At 38.6% G+C, this 16028-nt stretch overlaps 2 protein-coding genes across 3 annotated transcripts; both read left to right on the forward strand.

The window, feature by feature from the left end:
• Positions 1-1611: 1611 nt before the first annotated feature.
• rbp1.1 (retinol binding protein 1, cellular, tandem duplicate 1) lies at positions 1612-4718 on the forward strand. Its single transcript, XM_007565139.2, has 4 exons — positions 1612-1831; positions 1966-2144; positions 3028-3129; positions 4136-4718. The coding sequence occupies exons 1-4, from the start codon at positions 1759-1761 to the stop codon at positions 4184-4186; spliced, it is 405 nt and encodes a 134-aa protein (XP_007565201.1). The 5' UTR covers positions 1612-1758; the 3' UTR covers positions 4187-4718.
• A 2782-nt stretch (positions 4719-7500) lies between these two features.
• On the forward strand, positions 7501-15662 carry copb2 (COPI coat complex subunit beta 2). 2 transcript variants are annotated; one of them, XM_007565141.2, is made up of 23 exons: positions 7501-7619; positions 8017-8154; positions 8346-8432; positions 8593-8719; positions 8807-8955; positions 9542-9688; positions 9839-9938; positions 10040-10182; positions 10289-10488; positions 10573-10683; positions 10778-10866; positions 10952-11058; positions 11628-11771; positions 12222-12352; positions 12477-12684; positions 13654-13764; positions 13876-14090; positions 14185-14323; positions 14463-14600; positions 14730-14807; positions 14961-15065; positions 15099-15149; positions 15242-15662. In XM_007565141.2, exons 1-23 carry the CDS (start codon positions 7617-7619, stop codon positions 15335-15337), a joined length of 2817 nt encoding a protein of 938 aa, XP_007565203.1. In that variant the 5' UTR covers positions 7501-7616; the 3' UTR covers positions 15338-15662. The 2 variants fall into 2 exon arrangements, with proteins under 2 accessions (XP_007565203.1, XP_007565202.1); XM_007565140.2 differs by having other exon boundaries at positions 14961-15149.
• The last annotated feature ends 366 nt before the right edge of the window (positions 15663-16028 follow it).

Below are 16028 nucleotides of genomic sequence, written 5' to 3' on the forward strand. Positions count from 1 at the left end.
CGTGCGTGCGTGCGTGCGTGCGTGCGTGCGTGCGTGCGTGCGTGTGTGTGTCTGCGCGGATATGTTTGCGCCGTGCCATGCAACTCGGCGGGCTCAAAAGAGAGATTAGCAAATTAATTGAGTTATTTAGGGAAGACAAAAGAAGTGGCAGGCCTATTGTGCTCTGTGTAATGGTTTAATTTAGATTGGTTAAAGCTCAGGTGATTTAGCTGTGCTGTCAATGTTCCTTTCTACATCCTGTCATTTGCATAGTCCCATGCAAGGGTATTCATCCCTCGAATTGTTTCCTCATTTTGTATTGTTGCAATTTCCTAAAAGGATTTTAGGAGTCTACCAACACAAATGAGCACCCACCAGTAAGCATGCCCTGAAAAAAAAAATTTTTTTGATGGTTATTATAGAAGAGTGGTGAAAGGAAAATTACAAGTTCTGTGTACAGTTTTCCAAACTAGAGGAAATAGTAAACATGTAAAGTCAGGTGCTTGGTATGCTCATCTTCAGGCACAGGGAAGCTGGTCAGAGTTGCTGGGATGATGGATGGAGGTAAACACAGGATAATTGTGGAAGAAAACTTGTTGGAGGCTAAAAAAAAATAAAATAAAATGGTAACACTTTATTTGAAGGGGGTGAAATAAGACTGTCATGACACCATCATAAACATGACATAACACATGTCATGAACATGAATAAGCCTTCATGAATATTTATGACTGTTGTCATAAAGCGTCATTCGGTAAATTATGACACTTTTAATACAAAGTTGACATTATTCAAAATGTCTTTGTTATGACAACTTGACATTAACAAATAAATCATTACTGTTTAAACTTTACCTTTAATAACATAGTTTCCTAGTTTTTAAAGTGCAATCAGTAATTATTTTACAACAAATTTATATCAGTAATGATTTCTTGGTTAATGTCAAGTTGTCATAACAAAGACATTTTGAATAATGTCAACTTTGTATTAAAAGTGTCATAATTTACCGAATGACGCTTTATGACAACAGTCATAAATATTCATGAAGGCTTATTCATGTTCATGACAGGTTTTTATGACAGTGTCATGTCAGTCTTATTCACCCCCCTTCAAATAAAGTGTTACCAAGTTTTTTTTATGGTGTGTCTGGTAGGCTGAGTGCAAACATTTGTTAAGAAACTATTTTTCTTGTCTCTTTTAACCTCACAACAATCCATCAAATTGAATTGTGTGGTTGTAATGTGTGTTACATAAGGACTGTAACACACCTCTGGGAGTTTGATCTTCTATTTTTAAATTGCCCTGCAGTCAGATGTAAGGCTAATTTTGCCGATAAAGCAGGCCTCCACAAAATCAGCTTACAGACAAAAATATGCTCCAAAAATGGAACTGCGTGTAAAATCAATGTGGTTTTTATTCTAATCCCACATAGACAAGCACAGCCTGCATCCGCATAAAGCACACAGAAGTCTTTGTGTATTTTTTCCCCCCCTCTTACATTACACATCCTATCTGCACGCGTCAGGTTCCCTACTGTATGTATGCTGAGGGGATTGAGACATTATACGGATTATCGGCTGTGGGAGGTGAAGAGGGAGGTGCGAACGATAATTTCAATTAAAAAAAATTAGAGTCGGCAGGTAATCGGATTAGAGCGAGTTTGGTTCAAATTGGGACTTTTAGCAGCGTTTCCCTCACTCTCCTCTCCAGCGGCCGAGCACAGCGCAGCGGATCTGCCCCGGCCAGCCTCCCAGAAAGAGCCGCAGAGACGCAGTCGAAATGCCCGTCGACATGAATGGATACTGGAAAATGGTTTCCAATGACAACTTTGAGGAGTACATGAAGGCTCTGGGTGAGTTCACATCAGGCCAGCCTTATTTAGATCTGACTAAGTAGATAATTGTCATAAAGTTATATAGTTTTTACATTCATAAAACAAAACAAAAACAAAAAAACTAAATGTATTGCAATTGCATATTGTTGCAGAGGTAAATGTTGCCATAAGAAAAATTGCCCTTTTACTGAAACCTGACAAGGACATCGTTCAAGACGGGGACCACCTGATGATCAAGACCCTCAGTACCTTCAAGAACTACAACATGGACTTCCACGTGGGCAAGGAGTTTGAGGAGGATCTCACAGGAGTCGATGACAGAAAATGCATGGTGAGAGGATTTATGCGGAGCACCACCAGTGGTGCATCACAGGCAGCTGGTGGTTGCATTGATAAAAAAAAAAAAAAAAAGAAGTGTGGATGCCTGTGGCGCGGATAGACTCGGATGCTGCAATCTGTGGGCTGATTTAGTAGGAGCCCACCCCCACCACCACCTCTCCAGACTACAGTTTAATGAGCAGATGGTGTGGTGAGAGCTGGTCATTTTTTTTTTTTACACAACTTTCCCTCTCACTCCAAAACTTTCTCCACAGACTTTTTATTCTTCTTCTTCTTCTTCTTCTTCTTCTTCTTCTTCTTATTATTATTATTATTATTATTATTATTATTATTATTATTATTATTATTATTATTATATTTTTTTAAGCAGTCTTCTCCGTGACTGGGGGTAGGGGGGAGCGCTGAAACGGGCAGCGTCAAAGTCAGGACTTATTTAACCAGACTGTGTTTCTGAATGCTGAATAGGATCAAAGATTAGCCTGCGATCCCATTGAAAGAGGGGTTTGTATACTGATAGGCTGATTACAGATAAGCTCTTGACTGGTAGGAGGCTGCTCAAGAGAGATTCACGTGTGTGGGAATAATTAGAAAACGGGGAACAAGGGAGACTGGTGTTTAATTTATGGATGTCGGATGGAAGGGAGTGCGTTTAGATAGTCTGTTTGTAATCAGCTTTTAAAGTACATTCATTAACTCTTTATTTTATTATTTAAAATTTAATTCACGTTTTATTTTAACCTGCTTCCAGAGCTTCCACAATTTCAGCTTTTTTTATTTCGCCTCTGGTTGTTTTATCGTTCTACTTGTATGTATCTTTTTGAAATGCCTCTGTAAGTAATGCTTACTTTTATTTTTATTCTTGTGGCTCCTGACAGACCACCGTCACCTGGGAGGGAGACAAACTAGTGTGTGTTCAGAAGGGAGAAATAGAAGGAAGAGGATGGACCCAATGGGTGGAGGGAGACGAGCTTCATCTGGTGAGAAAACAGCGGCTCCTGGCATGAATATTAATCGAAGCAATTTAGACACTTTAATCCAGATCAACAATGGCTCTCGGCACAGTATGTGAAACGCATATATCTCTTCATGTGTGACTCCAGTTTGAATTCGCCAACCAGCTCTGTGCCTTCGGAATATATTTCCCTTAAACTGACTTGCAATGAGATCAGTGAAATTATGCATGCGCAAGAGATTCTTAATATTCTGATGTATCTGCAGTTTAAAAAAAAATCATTCAAAAGCCTTAATCACGAGTAATGACAAGCGCATTACCATTTTATTAGCTCGATAATATAAGATTTTCTCCAGTGTGATTACTGCTATGAAAGCAAAGTAAAAGTAATTTCCCAAATTATTTGGTTTAAGTGATGCCAGCAGATGTTTTCGGGCTGCGGCCATGAAATTAGGCATTACAGGATTTCTCCCAACATTTTGAGGAGCGGCTGATTTCAGGGCAACAGGGACCTCTGGTGGTGGAAAATATATTGCATGTTTGAACAAACGATAGTAGACACGATATTTATTGAGATCATATTTTTTATTTCACTAAGTGAAAGTGTGGGATGGATAGTTTTTCAGAAAAATGGTTGCATTTGTTTGAATGCTCTAACATGGATCAAATAGTTTTATAGCTGCCAACAGTATAAATAATAATAATAAAAAAACTCATTTTATTTATTTATTTGGTTTTTACATTATAACTAAAACATAATTCTTTTACAAAAAGGAAGGGTATTTATTTTTTGATTGAAAATCTAGATTTATTAATGTGTAGGGTTTTTTAACTTCTATCTTTTATCAATAATATAAATATTTTTTTGCAGCCGCTCCAATCCTAAAGCATGGGGTTTAATGTGGGTTAATGTTGAACTTATTGTGAAATTTCCATCAAGCTGACATTGTCAGTGGAAACGTCGTCTCTTGTCGGTAAATCTATAAGTGCTGAAGTTCTTTTTTTTATTTCATTTTATATTTCTTCTGCAGGAGCTGAGAGCTGGAGGCGCTGTTTGCAAGCAGGTTTTCAAGAAAACCTAACCTGGCCTTATTCACCAACACAGAGTGATCCAACAGAAACTGGCTCAAAAAGACTCACCAGATTGACCATACCCAGCAACATCCAGCATTCTTTGACCCTGCTACTACTCACGTTGATTTCACAATCACTGAAATCAGTTGTATTCAATTTGAATTGTTGCCTTAGTTGTCAAGCCAGGGAGGCACGAAACAATGAAGTAATGCTGTATTATTTTGTCTCAGAGCGGATGCTTTGATGATGAGCAGGTTTAGATGAGCTGAACGTTTGCACACTGCTAGCTGATCTGAAAGTTGAGCCAGATTGAGAAAAAGTTTAGTGGAAATGAGGAAGATCTTTAGCAAACTGTTTTTGATGTAAACTGATGACATCTGACTGGGCCGAATTGCTCTGGTCTTCCTTTTTTGATCAAATCAGTCCCCAGAATAAGAATCAAACGAGATGCGGTGCGCAGATTCTATTTCTCTGAAGTTCTTTGAGAGTGTACAGCTGATATTAACAGGAGTTAATCAATAAATGAAGCACCTCTCAACAGTGTCACGTGTCAATTTCTGTGTCTGGAACCCTGTGTCATGGTCTCCAATTTGCAAATCTTATTAGCCACCATCCTGCAGATTTTACCAATGTCCAGAGCTGGGGTCCACGACTCTAAATCAAACGATGCATGTGTCCCCAGGTGAAATGCTCCTCAAAAGTCAAGTAAAAGTCAAAGCTTTTACGTCAAAATGTTCTAATAAGTAGTAAAAATATAAAACGCTACACGAGAACAAACAATGGATATGTAATTTGCTGCAGATCAGTCTGTTTGTTTCAGAAGGTGTGGTAGCAGTTTTTCTAGAACCATAACTTTGCTCTATTCTAAATGAGCATTGGGACAAAGAGGCTTGTTCTGTGCCTCCAGCAGCAGAAAGACACAAAAAGTTAGCAAAACTAAAATGAGAAATTTGCTGAGGTGCACAAAACACGCTACATGAGTCATTCATCCATTTATTCATTCAAATTTGCCTTTAATGGTTGACATAATTAGAAAAAGAAATCTATATAAAAAAAAATTGGCTTTCTGATTTTTTCCATGTTCTTTCCTGGTGTTATAATCCACTATTAAACATATAAATACAAAAATGCACTGAGGATAAATTTTGGTTTTCAGGCCCAACTCGCCGTCCAATTCTTTTGCAGTCTCTGAAATGCTTTCTTCCAGTTTACTATATATTCACTGTATAAACATGATGAAACCACCAGGGCAGGAAGTGGGTCCAGATGGCACATAAGAGGTTGAGAGATCTCAATGAATCTATGCATTTCCTCAACACTCTCAACTTTGTAGACGAGAAAAACGTGGGATCACAGGTAGCGTTACCAAGAAGAATGAGCTATTGACAAATATAACTACAGTAATGTTGGTAATAAAAAGGTAATAAAAGTATCAAACCTATAATTTGACTATATTCCATCATTTTCTTGATCTGACACCGAAGTGAACAGTTGTCAGAACAGAAGATGTCTCCAGCTACACATTCAGATTATGGAAATAAGAGCCAATCACTCTGCCCACACTGAGCTCCAAATGAGTAGGCATTGTAGCTCAATGTTTGCATTGCCAGCACTAATTTTTCCAGGTTGTGCCTGAATCTCTTTGTTCATCCATTGCTGCTTTTGCTTCTCGCACTGTTGTTCTGCCTCCTCTGGTTTCATGCGCTTTCTCATGTTGCCACGATTTGACCTGTGGGTTGTGTGTATTTATGGTTCCCCAGAGGGCCATTGATTTCTCTTTCTGGCTTTTTAGGCTAATAAAGATGATGATGTGAGGCTGGGGTCAAAACAAAGTCTGACGCCATAGGAGTACATTTAAATTTAGCCTCCATAAAATGTTCTTTCTAAACGCTGCATACTCAGTTTTATAACACAAGTCCCCTTAATGCTGTTACTTTTTATTCCCTTTTGACATTTGACATCACTTATTTCATCGCTAAAGTGTGCAAAACTCCCAAAGTTTAATCTAACATCAGAGATTTTGCAGCAGCTCAGCTGGACAAGAAAGCTGAACAAGTGGTCCACCTTCAATCGGCAAGCTTTTCCCTAATCAGATTGTCCTGCATACAATGAATTTCCTGTGTTCTAAACTGTATCATGCAGGATTATTTTGCCATAATTAGTTGACCCTGTACTGAACCAGAAATGCTTACACAACATTACAAATCATTACAAGTACAGATGAGTAGAAGCCCTTAACATGAATTTGTAATTTAATAGCAAAATATGAAAAAACAATTGAGAAACAATTACTTGCAAAAAAAATAGATATAAAAATAACTAGCTAAATAAATAAATGAAATGTATCTCTTTTTCTTTCCTTTAGTAAATCAGAAGGTTGGATCATAACACGTTTTGTATACATGACAGAGAGTGGAATCCTTGACCTCTTTTCATAATAATTTCTCCAGGTCATCCAGAGACACAGGTTTTTCCCCATGGACTCTCCTCTACAGGCCCATTTGAGTTTTTAAAAGTTTTATATGTAAAATGACCACTGAAAAAGTTTTTTCCCAACCATTTCAGATCATCATCCTGTTTGAAAGACCCTCGTCATGCCCTCTGGTTTTTAGTCAGGGGCTAGCAGATTTTTGCTTAAAATCTTAAAAGGTTTCAGGGTATATGATACTTTGCACTCTAATAAGGTTCCAAAGGACTTTTGGAAAAGAAAGATTACCACCACACACGAAGAAAAAAAAAAAAGTCTGATGAAGCTCTTTTATACATGGTATTTGCTTGCAGCCATGTTAACTTGAGCATGTTTTCAACTGGTAAACTCAATCTAAATCTCATCTTAATAAAGCACAGGTATTCAACTGAAGTCCCAGCACTATATAAACTATATATAGTTTATATAGTGCAGTATTGTAAATATTAATACATTTTCGGCTAGTTACCATGGATGTAGGTTCTATATGATTGACTTGTCCTGAACCCAGGTAAAACATTCAGCTGGCGTGTCTAGAGCAAAATATGAATTATTTTAAAAGCATGAGCTGGCATACCTGGTTTTCTGTGCCTCTACCATACATAAGCTTTTGAATACCCAGGTCAACACTTTTTGATAACACACTTTAGTAACTGTATAAACTTATGGATGATTGGTGTTTCAACGTAATAATGTCTAATAGAACAATGTCGAATGTAATATGATGCAAATATGTTATATAACAATATTGATTCTTAGAGAACTAACATCAGTCATATTTGCCACTGTGGCACCGTCATTTAAAAACCCAACATGTCACGTCACCATTTACAGAACACGATTCTCGCGAGATTTTCTTCCAGGAAGTTCCACGTCAGTGTCCAATGCACTGCTCACTGTAATAGAACCCCCCGACCGAAGTGCTAGCAACGATTTTATTCAATCAAACTGCGATAACACGGGGATAAAACATGGTAAGTTACATTTTAAAGGCATATGCGTTTGCATTGTTTCGATATATTTCAGCTGAGATGCTCGATTAACTTTAAAAATGTTGAGGAAATGTCAAATGGAAGTAGTCTCTTGGAGTTAGCTTAGCGGCTAATGAGCGTCAGTTAATATGAGATAACTTTCTAAAAAATGCTTAGGCTGAAATATTTCCTCGACCTTAAATGTTAAAACCTTTCTTGGTAGAGTTATGTTTCGTATTTTACGTCTCATAATGCATATATATTAAATAATTTATGTCGCGTAAAGTCGTTCATGTTCAGTGTTAGCCGCTAACTGTTGATATAAATCACATTTCGGTTCTTAGCTGTATAGTGTGTTTTCTCAGCGTATGGAATCACATTATTGTTTTTATCTATGAAGCCTCTGAGGCTGGACATTAAGAGGAGGCTAACAGCCCGGTCGGACCGAGTAAAGAGTGTGGATCTTCACCCAACCGAGCCATGGATGCTGGCCAGTCTCTACAACGGCAGCGTCTGCGTATGGAACCACGAAACGCAGGTATGAAAACGATTTAAAGAGAAATCACCGAGTGGGGTTGCACAAAATATGCACTTTTTTGAGTAATGCAATGATAATGATAATACATCCTGATAGTAAAAATGTTACTCTAAATAATGATCACATTTGTTTTGGAGACAAAGGGGATAACATCGTATTCTATATTCACTAACCTCTGTGTGTATTTTTAGACTCTGGTCAAGACTTTTGAGGTGTGTGACCTGCCTGTCAGAGCGTCCAAGTTTGTGGCCAGGAAGAACTGGGTCATCACCGGAGCAGTGAGTAACATGTTTATTTGTTTATTCACATCACCTAAAGTGGATAGTAATGTAATGCTGTACATTACTATCCACATGTACAGTATGATGTGGATAGTAATTATTCCACATCATACTGTACATTATGTTAATGTATTCATGCTTATTTCTGTCCTGACAGGATGACATGCAGATCCGTGTGTTTAACTACAACACCTTGGAGAGGGTCCATATGTTTGAGGCCCATTCTGACTATATCCGTTGCATTGCTGTTCATCCAACCCAGCCGTACATCCTAACCAGCAGTGGTAGGCTATTGACTAAGACACACGATAGGCTTCTGCTGTGTATATTTTGGTGCACATGAGGATGATTGTGTTTTTGTGTCTGTGCAGATGATATGCTGATCAAGCTGTGGGACTGGGAAAAGAAGTGGACGTGCAGCCAAGTGTTTGAGGGTCACACTCATTATGTTATGCAGATTGTCATCAACCCCAAGGACAACAACCAGTTTGCCAGCGCCTCATTGGACAGAACGATTAAGGTATGTGTCTTGCAGCGAGCAAGTTGCCACATTTGCTGTCACTGTAGTCGTGTTTCTAATCTGTATTTTATGCCGATAATGACATCTAATGCCTATCTGCAATGCTTCTGAAGTATTTAATGTAAATACTTCAGAAGATTAGGAGATTAGGAGGTGTTAGTTTTGATTCCAACAAAACAAGAGATTTACAAGATAATCCCAAATTTTGTATGAATGCATAATATTACTCCTTTATTATTATTATTATTATTATTATTATTATTATTATGTTCTATTTTTTTATCTCAACAGTGCATCAAAGTACCTACCGTTGGTATATGTCTATAATGAATAAACATAGTGAGAGTTCTTAGTTTTGAAATATTTAATGAATAGGGGAAGCAATTAATTTACCATTTTTTTATGTATCGAACAGAACCAATCAAAGTGTCTTTCTGATCTCTGACCTATTTATTTGTGCATCTAAAAAAAAAAGCGTATTACACCTTATTGTTGAATGTGTTATGACACACCCAGATCAGATTGCAATTCACCATCTGCTAGGGACCACTTTGTAAAGATTGTAGCACATTCTTGTCTTGCACAGGTTTGGCAGCTGGGCTCTTCTTCTCCCAACTTCACTTTGGAGGGTCATGAGAAAGGAGTCAACTGCATTGACTACTACAGCGGAGGAGACAAGCCCTACCTGATTTCAGGTGCAGATGACCGCCAGGTCAAGATTTGGGACTACCAGGTTAGAAAACTTATCAATCCTTTTAGTGTGTGTTTTTATTTTGAAAAAATGTTTTCTTTATTTTTTTCACAAAGATTGCAGCGTACAGTGCTCAAAAATTCTGTTTCTCTACATGTAATTTCTTTATATTAATATTTCTGTTTGTTGCAGAACAAGACCTGCGTTCAGACTCTGGAGGGCCACGCCCAGAATGTCTCCTGTGTCAGCTTTCACCCTGAGCTGCCCATTATTATCACAGGATCTGAGGATGGTGCGCAGAAATCCCTCTCAGTCTCACACGCCGATACACATATTTCTAACGTTGACCAATTGCTCATTGATTAATCTTTCTATCTTTTTTTTTTCCTCAAGGTACGGTGCGAATCTGGCACTCCAGCACATACCGCCTGGAAAGCACACTCAACTATGGCATGGAGCGAGTGTGGTGTGTGTGTGGTCTTAGAGGCTCCAACAATGTGGCACTGGGATATGACGAAGGCAGCATCATTATCAAAGTGAGTGGATGGAAAAGTTGTTTAGAGAAAGCTGTAAAGGTTTTTTTTTTTTTTTTTTTTTTTTTGAAGTAAAAATTCTAACGTACATTGTTAATATTCTGGGTAGGTTGGTCGGGAGGAACCAGCCATGTCTATGGACACCAACGGAAAGATCATCTGGGCTAAACACAGTGAAATACAGCAAGCCAACCTGAAGGCCATGGGCGAAGCTGAAATCAAGGACGGGGAGAGACTGCCGCTGGCTGTCAAAGATATGGGCAGCTGTGAGATTTACCCTCAAACCATCCAGCATAACCCGAATGGACGGTATGAAACGGCTTCTTCTGGTAAAAATGCTGAATGTAAAAGAAAACATTTGTAATCATATGTTACTAATTTGTGTGTTGCCAGGTTTGTTGTGGTATGTGGCGATGGGGAGTATATCATCTACACCGCTATGGCTCTGAGGAACAAGAGCTTCGGTTCAGCTCAGGAGTTCGTCTGGGCCCACGACTCGTCCGAGTGAGTATTCACAGTTTGAAAAGTAAGCGTTGATATATTATTTTCATTGGGTTGCTATTAACAACCATCCGATGAAATGTGTGCTTTGCAACAGATATGCCATCAGAGAAAGCAACAGTATTGTCAAAATCTTCAAAAACTTTAAAGAAAAGAAATCCTTTAAACCCGACTTTGGAGCAGAAGGTAATCCACTCACTGTTTCTTGCCAAATTTGTGGTTTTGGAAGCAAATAAATAGATTTGATTCACTGAATGTGTTGGCTTTTCAGGGATCTACGGGGGTTTCTTACTCGGGGTGAGGTCTGTGAACGGCCTGGCATTTTATGACTGGGAGAACACGGAGCTAATTCGCCGCATTGAGATCCAGCCCAAGCACGTAAGCCATTCGCTTCCTGGGTTTTACCTATTTGGATAATTTTGGAATATTTATGTTTGCATTGTATAATGACAGTGTTTCTGCAGGGTCTTTAAAGTTGTTAGCTCAATATTAGGCTTAAATAAATTCACATTATCCACATAATTCTAAAATTACTCGTCTTCCCTTGTGTTTTTCATGTTTCTACTGGTTATTTTACGTATTTATGTTTTTTTAGAAATATACTTGGAGCAATTCTTTGTTCTATTTATTGGAGTGTTGGCTGATAAATCTGGGTTATTCCTACCTAAACCAGAAGACCCAGAAATTCACGCTTCACCTAAAATAAGCCTGCTTATTGTTGCTTATTTAAGGAATTAACCTCGATATTTTCTGATGTTATCAAACATTATAAATGCAATTATTAGTTTAGTTTGCACACATTCTTTCGTGACTCATATAGATTTAAAATTTAACTAAAGCTTGCAGAAACCCTGAATAAAGCCCTATCGATGGCTGTTCTCCATGAGTCCTCTTCAAATGGGTTCTTCTAATCTTTTTTTCCTTCTCCTCTTTCATATTTCATATAGATCTTTTGGTCAGACTCTGGTGAGTTGGTTTGCATTGCCACAGAGGAGTCCTTCTTCATTCTCCGTTACATGGCAGAAAAAATAGCCGCCTCTCAGGAAAACAATGAGGGCGTAACAGAGGATGGAATCGAAGACGCCTTTGAGGTCAGTATTTGAATGAATTTTCTCTTATGCAACATTTGGTTTATTGTCTGTGATAGATTGGCTAAATCACTGTTCATTGCTGCTGTTTCTACTATTTACAATGTGGCCATGTTGTCTACAGAAGAGACAACGTCTAGAGTTTTCAAGTTGAATGAAGATGCTGAAATTACAACTACAATACTTTTTTTTGTTGTAGATTTTTGTCCTCTGGGTTACAAAGTATTCAAATTGTTTGTATTTAGAATGAAGATCTTTGGATTTTTATTCTTATGCAAAATCTTTTTTTTTTTTTTAATTTAAAGAATTCAAAAAAATAAGACACAATACTGGGGGAAATATTTTCAAAAACCTTATCCATCATACATTCATCATCATACATTCAAACATTGTAATAATTCAAACATTTTTATTATAAATGTGTAACATTCATTTGTATTGATATGTGCCCAGGTGCTGGGAGAAATCCAGGAGATCGTGAAGACTGGGCTTTGGGTTGGAGACTGCTTCATCTACACCAGTTCTGTAAACAGACTCAACTACTACGTAGGAGGAGAGATTGTGACTATTGCACATCTGGACAGGTGGGACCGATTGCTTACATTTGGTTGTCTTGGGATGGGGCAATGCAAAGAAATATACTTTTACCCCCTGCCGTGAGTGATCCAGACGTCTTCATCGTTCTTGTTTTTTTTTTTCTCCCTGCAGGACCATGTACCTGCTGGGTTACATCCCAAAGGACGACCGTCTTTACCTTGGAGACAAGGAGCTCAACATAGTCAGCTTCTCCCTCCTGGTTTCTGTCCTGGAGTATCAGACTGCTGTGATGAGAAGAGACTTTGGGATGGCAGACAAGGTGCTCCCCACAATCCCCAAAGAGCAACGGACCAGGGTTGCACATTTCCTGGAGAAACAGGTAAGACGATTCAGTCAGGGCAAATTTCTTTTTATTCAAGCGAGAAACACCCCTTCTTTATGTTTTTTTTTGCATATAGAGTAAAAGTTTAGCAAACAGGGGAAAAAAAACTGTAAGAAATGTGTTTTAAAAATAACTTAGTCCTTACAATGCTTTTCACAAGTCTTACAGATAACTGAGTTCATTTTACACACTTAAGTGTCTTTTTTTCCCCCCTCCCGTTCTTACTTGGGACTGAAACGATTCATCAGATTAATTTTGACGAGTCAGTTATTTAAATAACTAATTTAGTAAGCGATTAATCGTTAACTGGAGAATCCAGACTCAAAAGGTCATTTGATGTAAGAACAACATAGTCAAGAGTAGCAATTAAGCCAAACCTGGGCAGCAATATACATTTTGCATTTAAGATTAAAGAAAAAAAAAAAATCTTACTGTAAATATGTTCTAGCCAGAACTCCTGAACGGGTGTCGTTTTGACTTGACCTGGTTCAAATTCTGTGAAAAAAAATAAATAAAATACATAAATAAAGTCTCCTATTATGTACTTTTTGCTATACAGTTATTAATTGGTTCATACAAAAACTAATCAGCAGATCAGCAGTACACTGTATTGATGTTAAGTGAAGCATAAAGCGTTGAGCTCTTCACATGTTGATATTAAAAGTGTATTTTAGCTGCAGATGCATCCTTGGCTACAAATGATCAAACATTCACTAAAGTATTTATTTTTCATTTTAAAAAGGAATTGAATTAGTTATTTGCATCTTTTAATGTATTTTTAATATTGTATGAAAAGGCTTAAGTGAAAAATCTGCAGACTGTGTGTTCTTTTTATTTTTATCTCTAATTCATCGATAGAATAATCAATAACAGACATGCGTGTTAGTTGCAGCCCTTGTTTTTCTTTTATGAAGTCAGCTTTGTTTTCCTACAGCCCGATGGCTTTGGTTTGTCTCGTCTCTTCAGGGTTTCAAACAGCAGGCGCTGGCCGTGTCTACAGACCCAGAGCACAGGTTTGAGTTGGCTTTACAACTGGGGGAGCTGAAAATCGCCTACCAGCTGGCTGTGGAAGCAGAAGTAGGAGCAACCTCATTATTGCATCGTTTTCCCTAATCATTGCAATTCTTAATATTCCAGTTGACATCATCAAGTCCATTGCTAATCATTGTCGTTTTGACCTTTTAATAGTCTGAGCAGAAATGGAAGCAGCTAGCTGAGCTGGCTATCAGTAAGTGCCAGTTCGGCTTGGCCCAGGAGTGCCTGCACCACGCTCAAGATTACGGCGGCCTGCTCCTTCTCGCCACCGCCTCGGGGAACGCCACCATGGTGGGCAAGCTGGCCGAAGGGGCAGAAAGGGACGGCAAGAACAACGTGGCCTTCATGACGTATTTCCTCCAAGGGAAGTAAGTATCGGATCTGTGTGTGCGTACTTGTGCAACATACCTTAAAAAGTGGCTGCCTTTGTAGCACTTTAAAAAAAAAAATCTACTTTTCCAGACTGGATCAGTGTCTGGAGCTCCTCATCAAGACTAACAGACTACCGGAGGCAGCATTCCTGGCGCGGACATACCTGCCCAGCCAGGTGTCCCGTGTGGTCAAACTGTGGAGGGAGAGTTTGGCTAAAGTCAACCAGAAGGTCAGATCCATCACCACCATCGTATCTTTATAAATAATATAAATGGCTGAAATTAAACCCCTTTTTCCTGATATTTCTGCTGTATTTTAGTGAACATTGCAAGACTATTAAATATTTGTCTATTTCGTCTCCACTGCAGGCTGCTGAATCACTCGCAGACCCCACAGAGTATGAAAATCTCTTCCCTGGGCTGAGAGAAGCATTTGCAGCCGAACATTACCTGAGAGAGACCTGCATCGGCAGCTCCAGGCCCGCCAAAGATTATCCACTTGTTACAGTAAGTCCAATGGCTGGTGGTAAATGAAATAAAAGCCATGTGTCTTGCTCTGTAGGGCTAGCAGTGATTTAGAACTGGGTAAAATGGATGCTAATCATGTAACAAAATGATCTTTCTTTCTATTTTAAGCCCAATGAAGACAGAAATATTCTGGAGGAGGCTCAGGGTTACGAACCCAAAGGCACCTTTGTTCCCTTCATGCCCCAGGTTTGTTTACAGTACCGTTTTTCTCTTAAAATGATAAATCACAAGTCTCCCTTCTGTAATCTGCAAAGATGGGATTCTGCTGGTAGGCAGCCTAAAAGTCAAACCCTCGGTACATTTCTTGTCTCTGATCATTCATCACGCCTTCCTTGGCAGACAAAAGAGAGCGATGAATCCAGCTCGGTGCCAGCAGCCTCCGAGACGCCTTCACAGCCCAAACCCGCAACTCCTGAAGCAGCAGTTCACAACGAGGAGGAGGAGGAGGAGGAGGAGGAAAAGGAGGAGGAGGAAAAGGAGGAGGAAGAGGAGGAAAAGCTTACATTCGCACAGTCAGAGAAAGAGAAGGTTGGGCTTTCTTCTCTTCATTTCACATGTGCATAGTCCAATTTATATAGGGCATCTTAAGTGAAGAACATCTCATCTGGGTTTCTCTGCAGACTCTAGATGAGTTGGAAGTGGACCTGGACAACATGGAGCTGGATGACATCGACACCACAGACGTCAACCTCGATGACGACTTTCTAGACGATTGAAGTTTCCACCGTCCTCCTCAGCGCTCTTCACATCATATTTAAACAAAAGAGACCAACATCCCTTCCTTATTTTTTTTTGTACTTGTATCAAAAAATGTATGTTGTCATACCAGTTTTATTAGAAAACTATGACATCAACAATGTTTGAATGAGAACTAAAGTAGAGGGCCCACAGCTGCTCCATTTTGTACACTCTTTATCAAATGAAAGTTTAGATTAACAGTCTACGGGTTAACTTCATTTATGCTTTCCCTCTGCGCTTTTCTGTAATGTCATGTCAGTGTTTAATAAGTCCAATAAATTCTGGTTGCTGTATATATATTAACATTTTGCTCTTAAGAATTTCCGTTTCTTCTTTTCAAACAGAATCGTCACTCCATTTTTAAAGTAATTCATAACTTGTAAATTATGAAGTTATGAATCTAAAAAAATCCCACTCCTTTGATAAAAAGTCTAATTTCGTGTACTTGTAATCAACTTAATTTAGATTAATCAACACATTTATCTTCCACATCTATGTTTACCTAAAAGTTATTTTATTTCCAGTTTGTTTTTTTACTTCATACACCAAAAAACGCCAATGTATGTGATGTAACATCTGAAAAAGTTTAAGGAGTATAAATCTTTTGTAATAACCTGACACTGTATTCCATTTTAAAACTTAAAGTGACCACATGTAAACCACATACCC

The sequence above is a fragment of the Poecilia formosa genome, unplaced genomic scaffold (assembly GCF_000485575.1).
Source record: "Poecilia formosa unplaced genomic scaffold, Poecilia_formosa-5.1.2 Scaffold172, whole genome shotgun sequence".
In the NCBI taxonomy this organism is placed as follows: domain Eukaryota; kingdom Metazoa; phylum Chordata; class Actinopteri; order Cyprinodontiformes; family Poeciliidae; genus Poecilia; species Poecilia formosa.

Coding starts and splice junctions, on each gene's coding strand:
- rbp1.1 (XM_007565139.2), top strand. CDS start 1,759: ATGCCCGTCGACATGAATGGATACTGGAAAATGGTTTCCAATGACAAC. Junction 1,832..1,965: donor GGAGTACATGAAGGCTCTGG/GTGAGTTCACAT, acceptor ATATTGTTGCAG/AGGTAAATGTTGCCATAAGA. Junction 2,145..3,027: donor TCGATGACAGAAAATGCATG/GTGAGAGGATTT, acceptor GGCTCCTGACAG/ACCACCGTCACCTGGGAGGG.
- copb2 (XM_007565140.2), top strand. Junction 11,772..12,221: donor GAATCGAAGACGCCTTTGAG/GTCAGTATTTGA, acceptor ATATGTGCCCAG/GTGCTGGGAGAAATCCAGGA. Junction 12,685..13,653: donor CACATTTCCTGGAGAAACAG/GTAAGACGATTC, acceptor TCGTCTCTTCAG/GGTTTCAAACAGCAGGCGCT.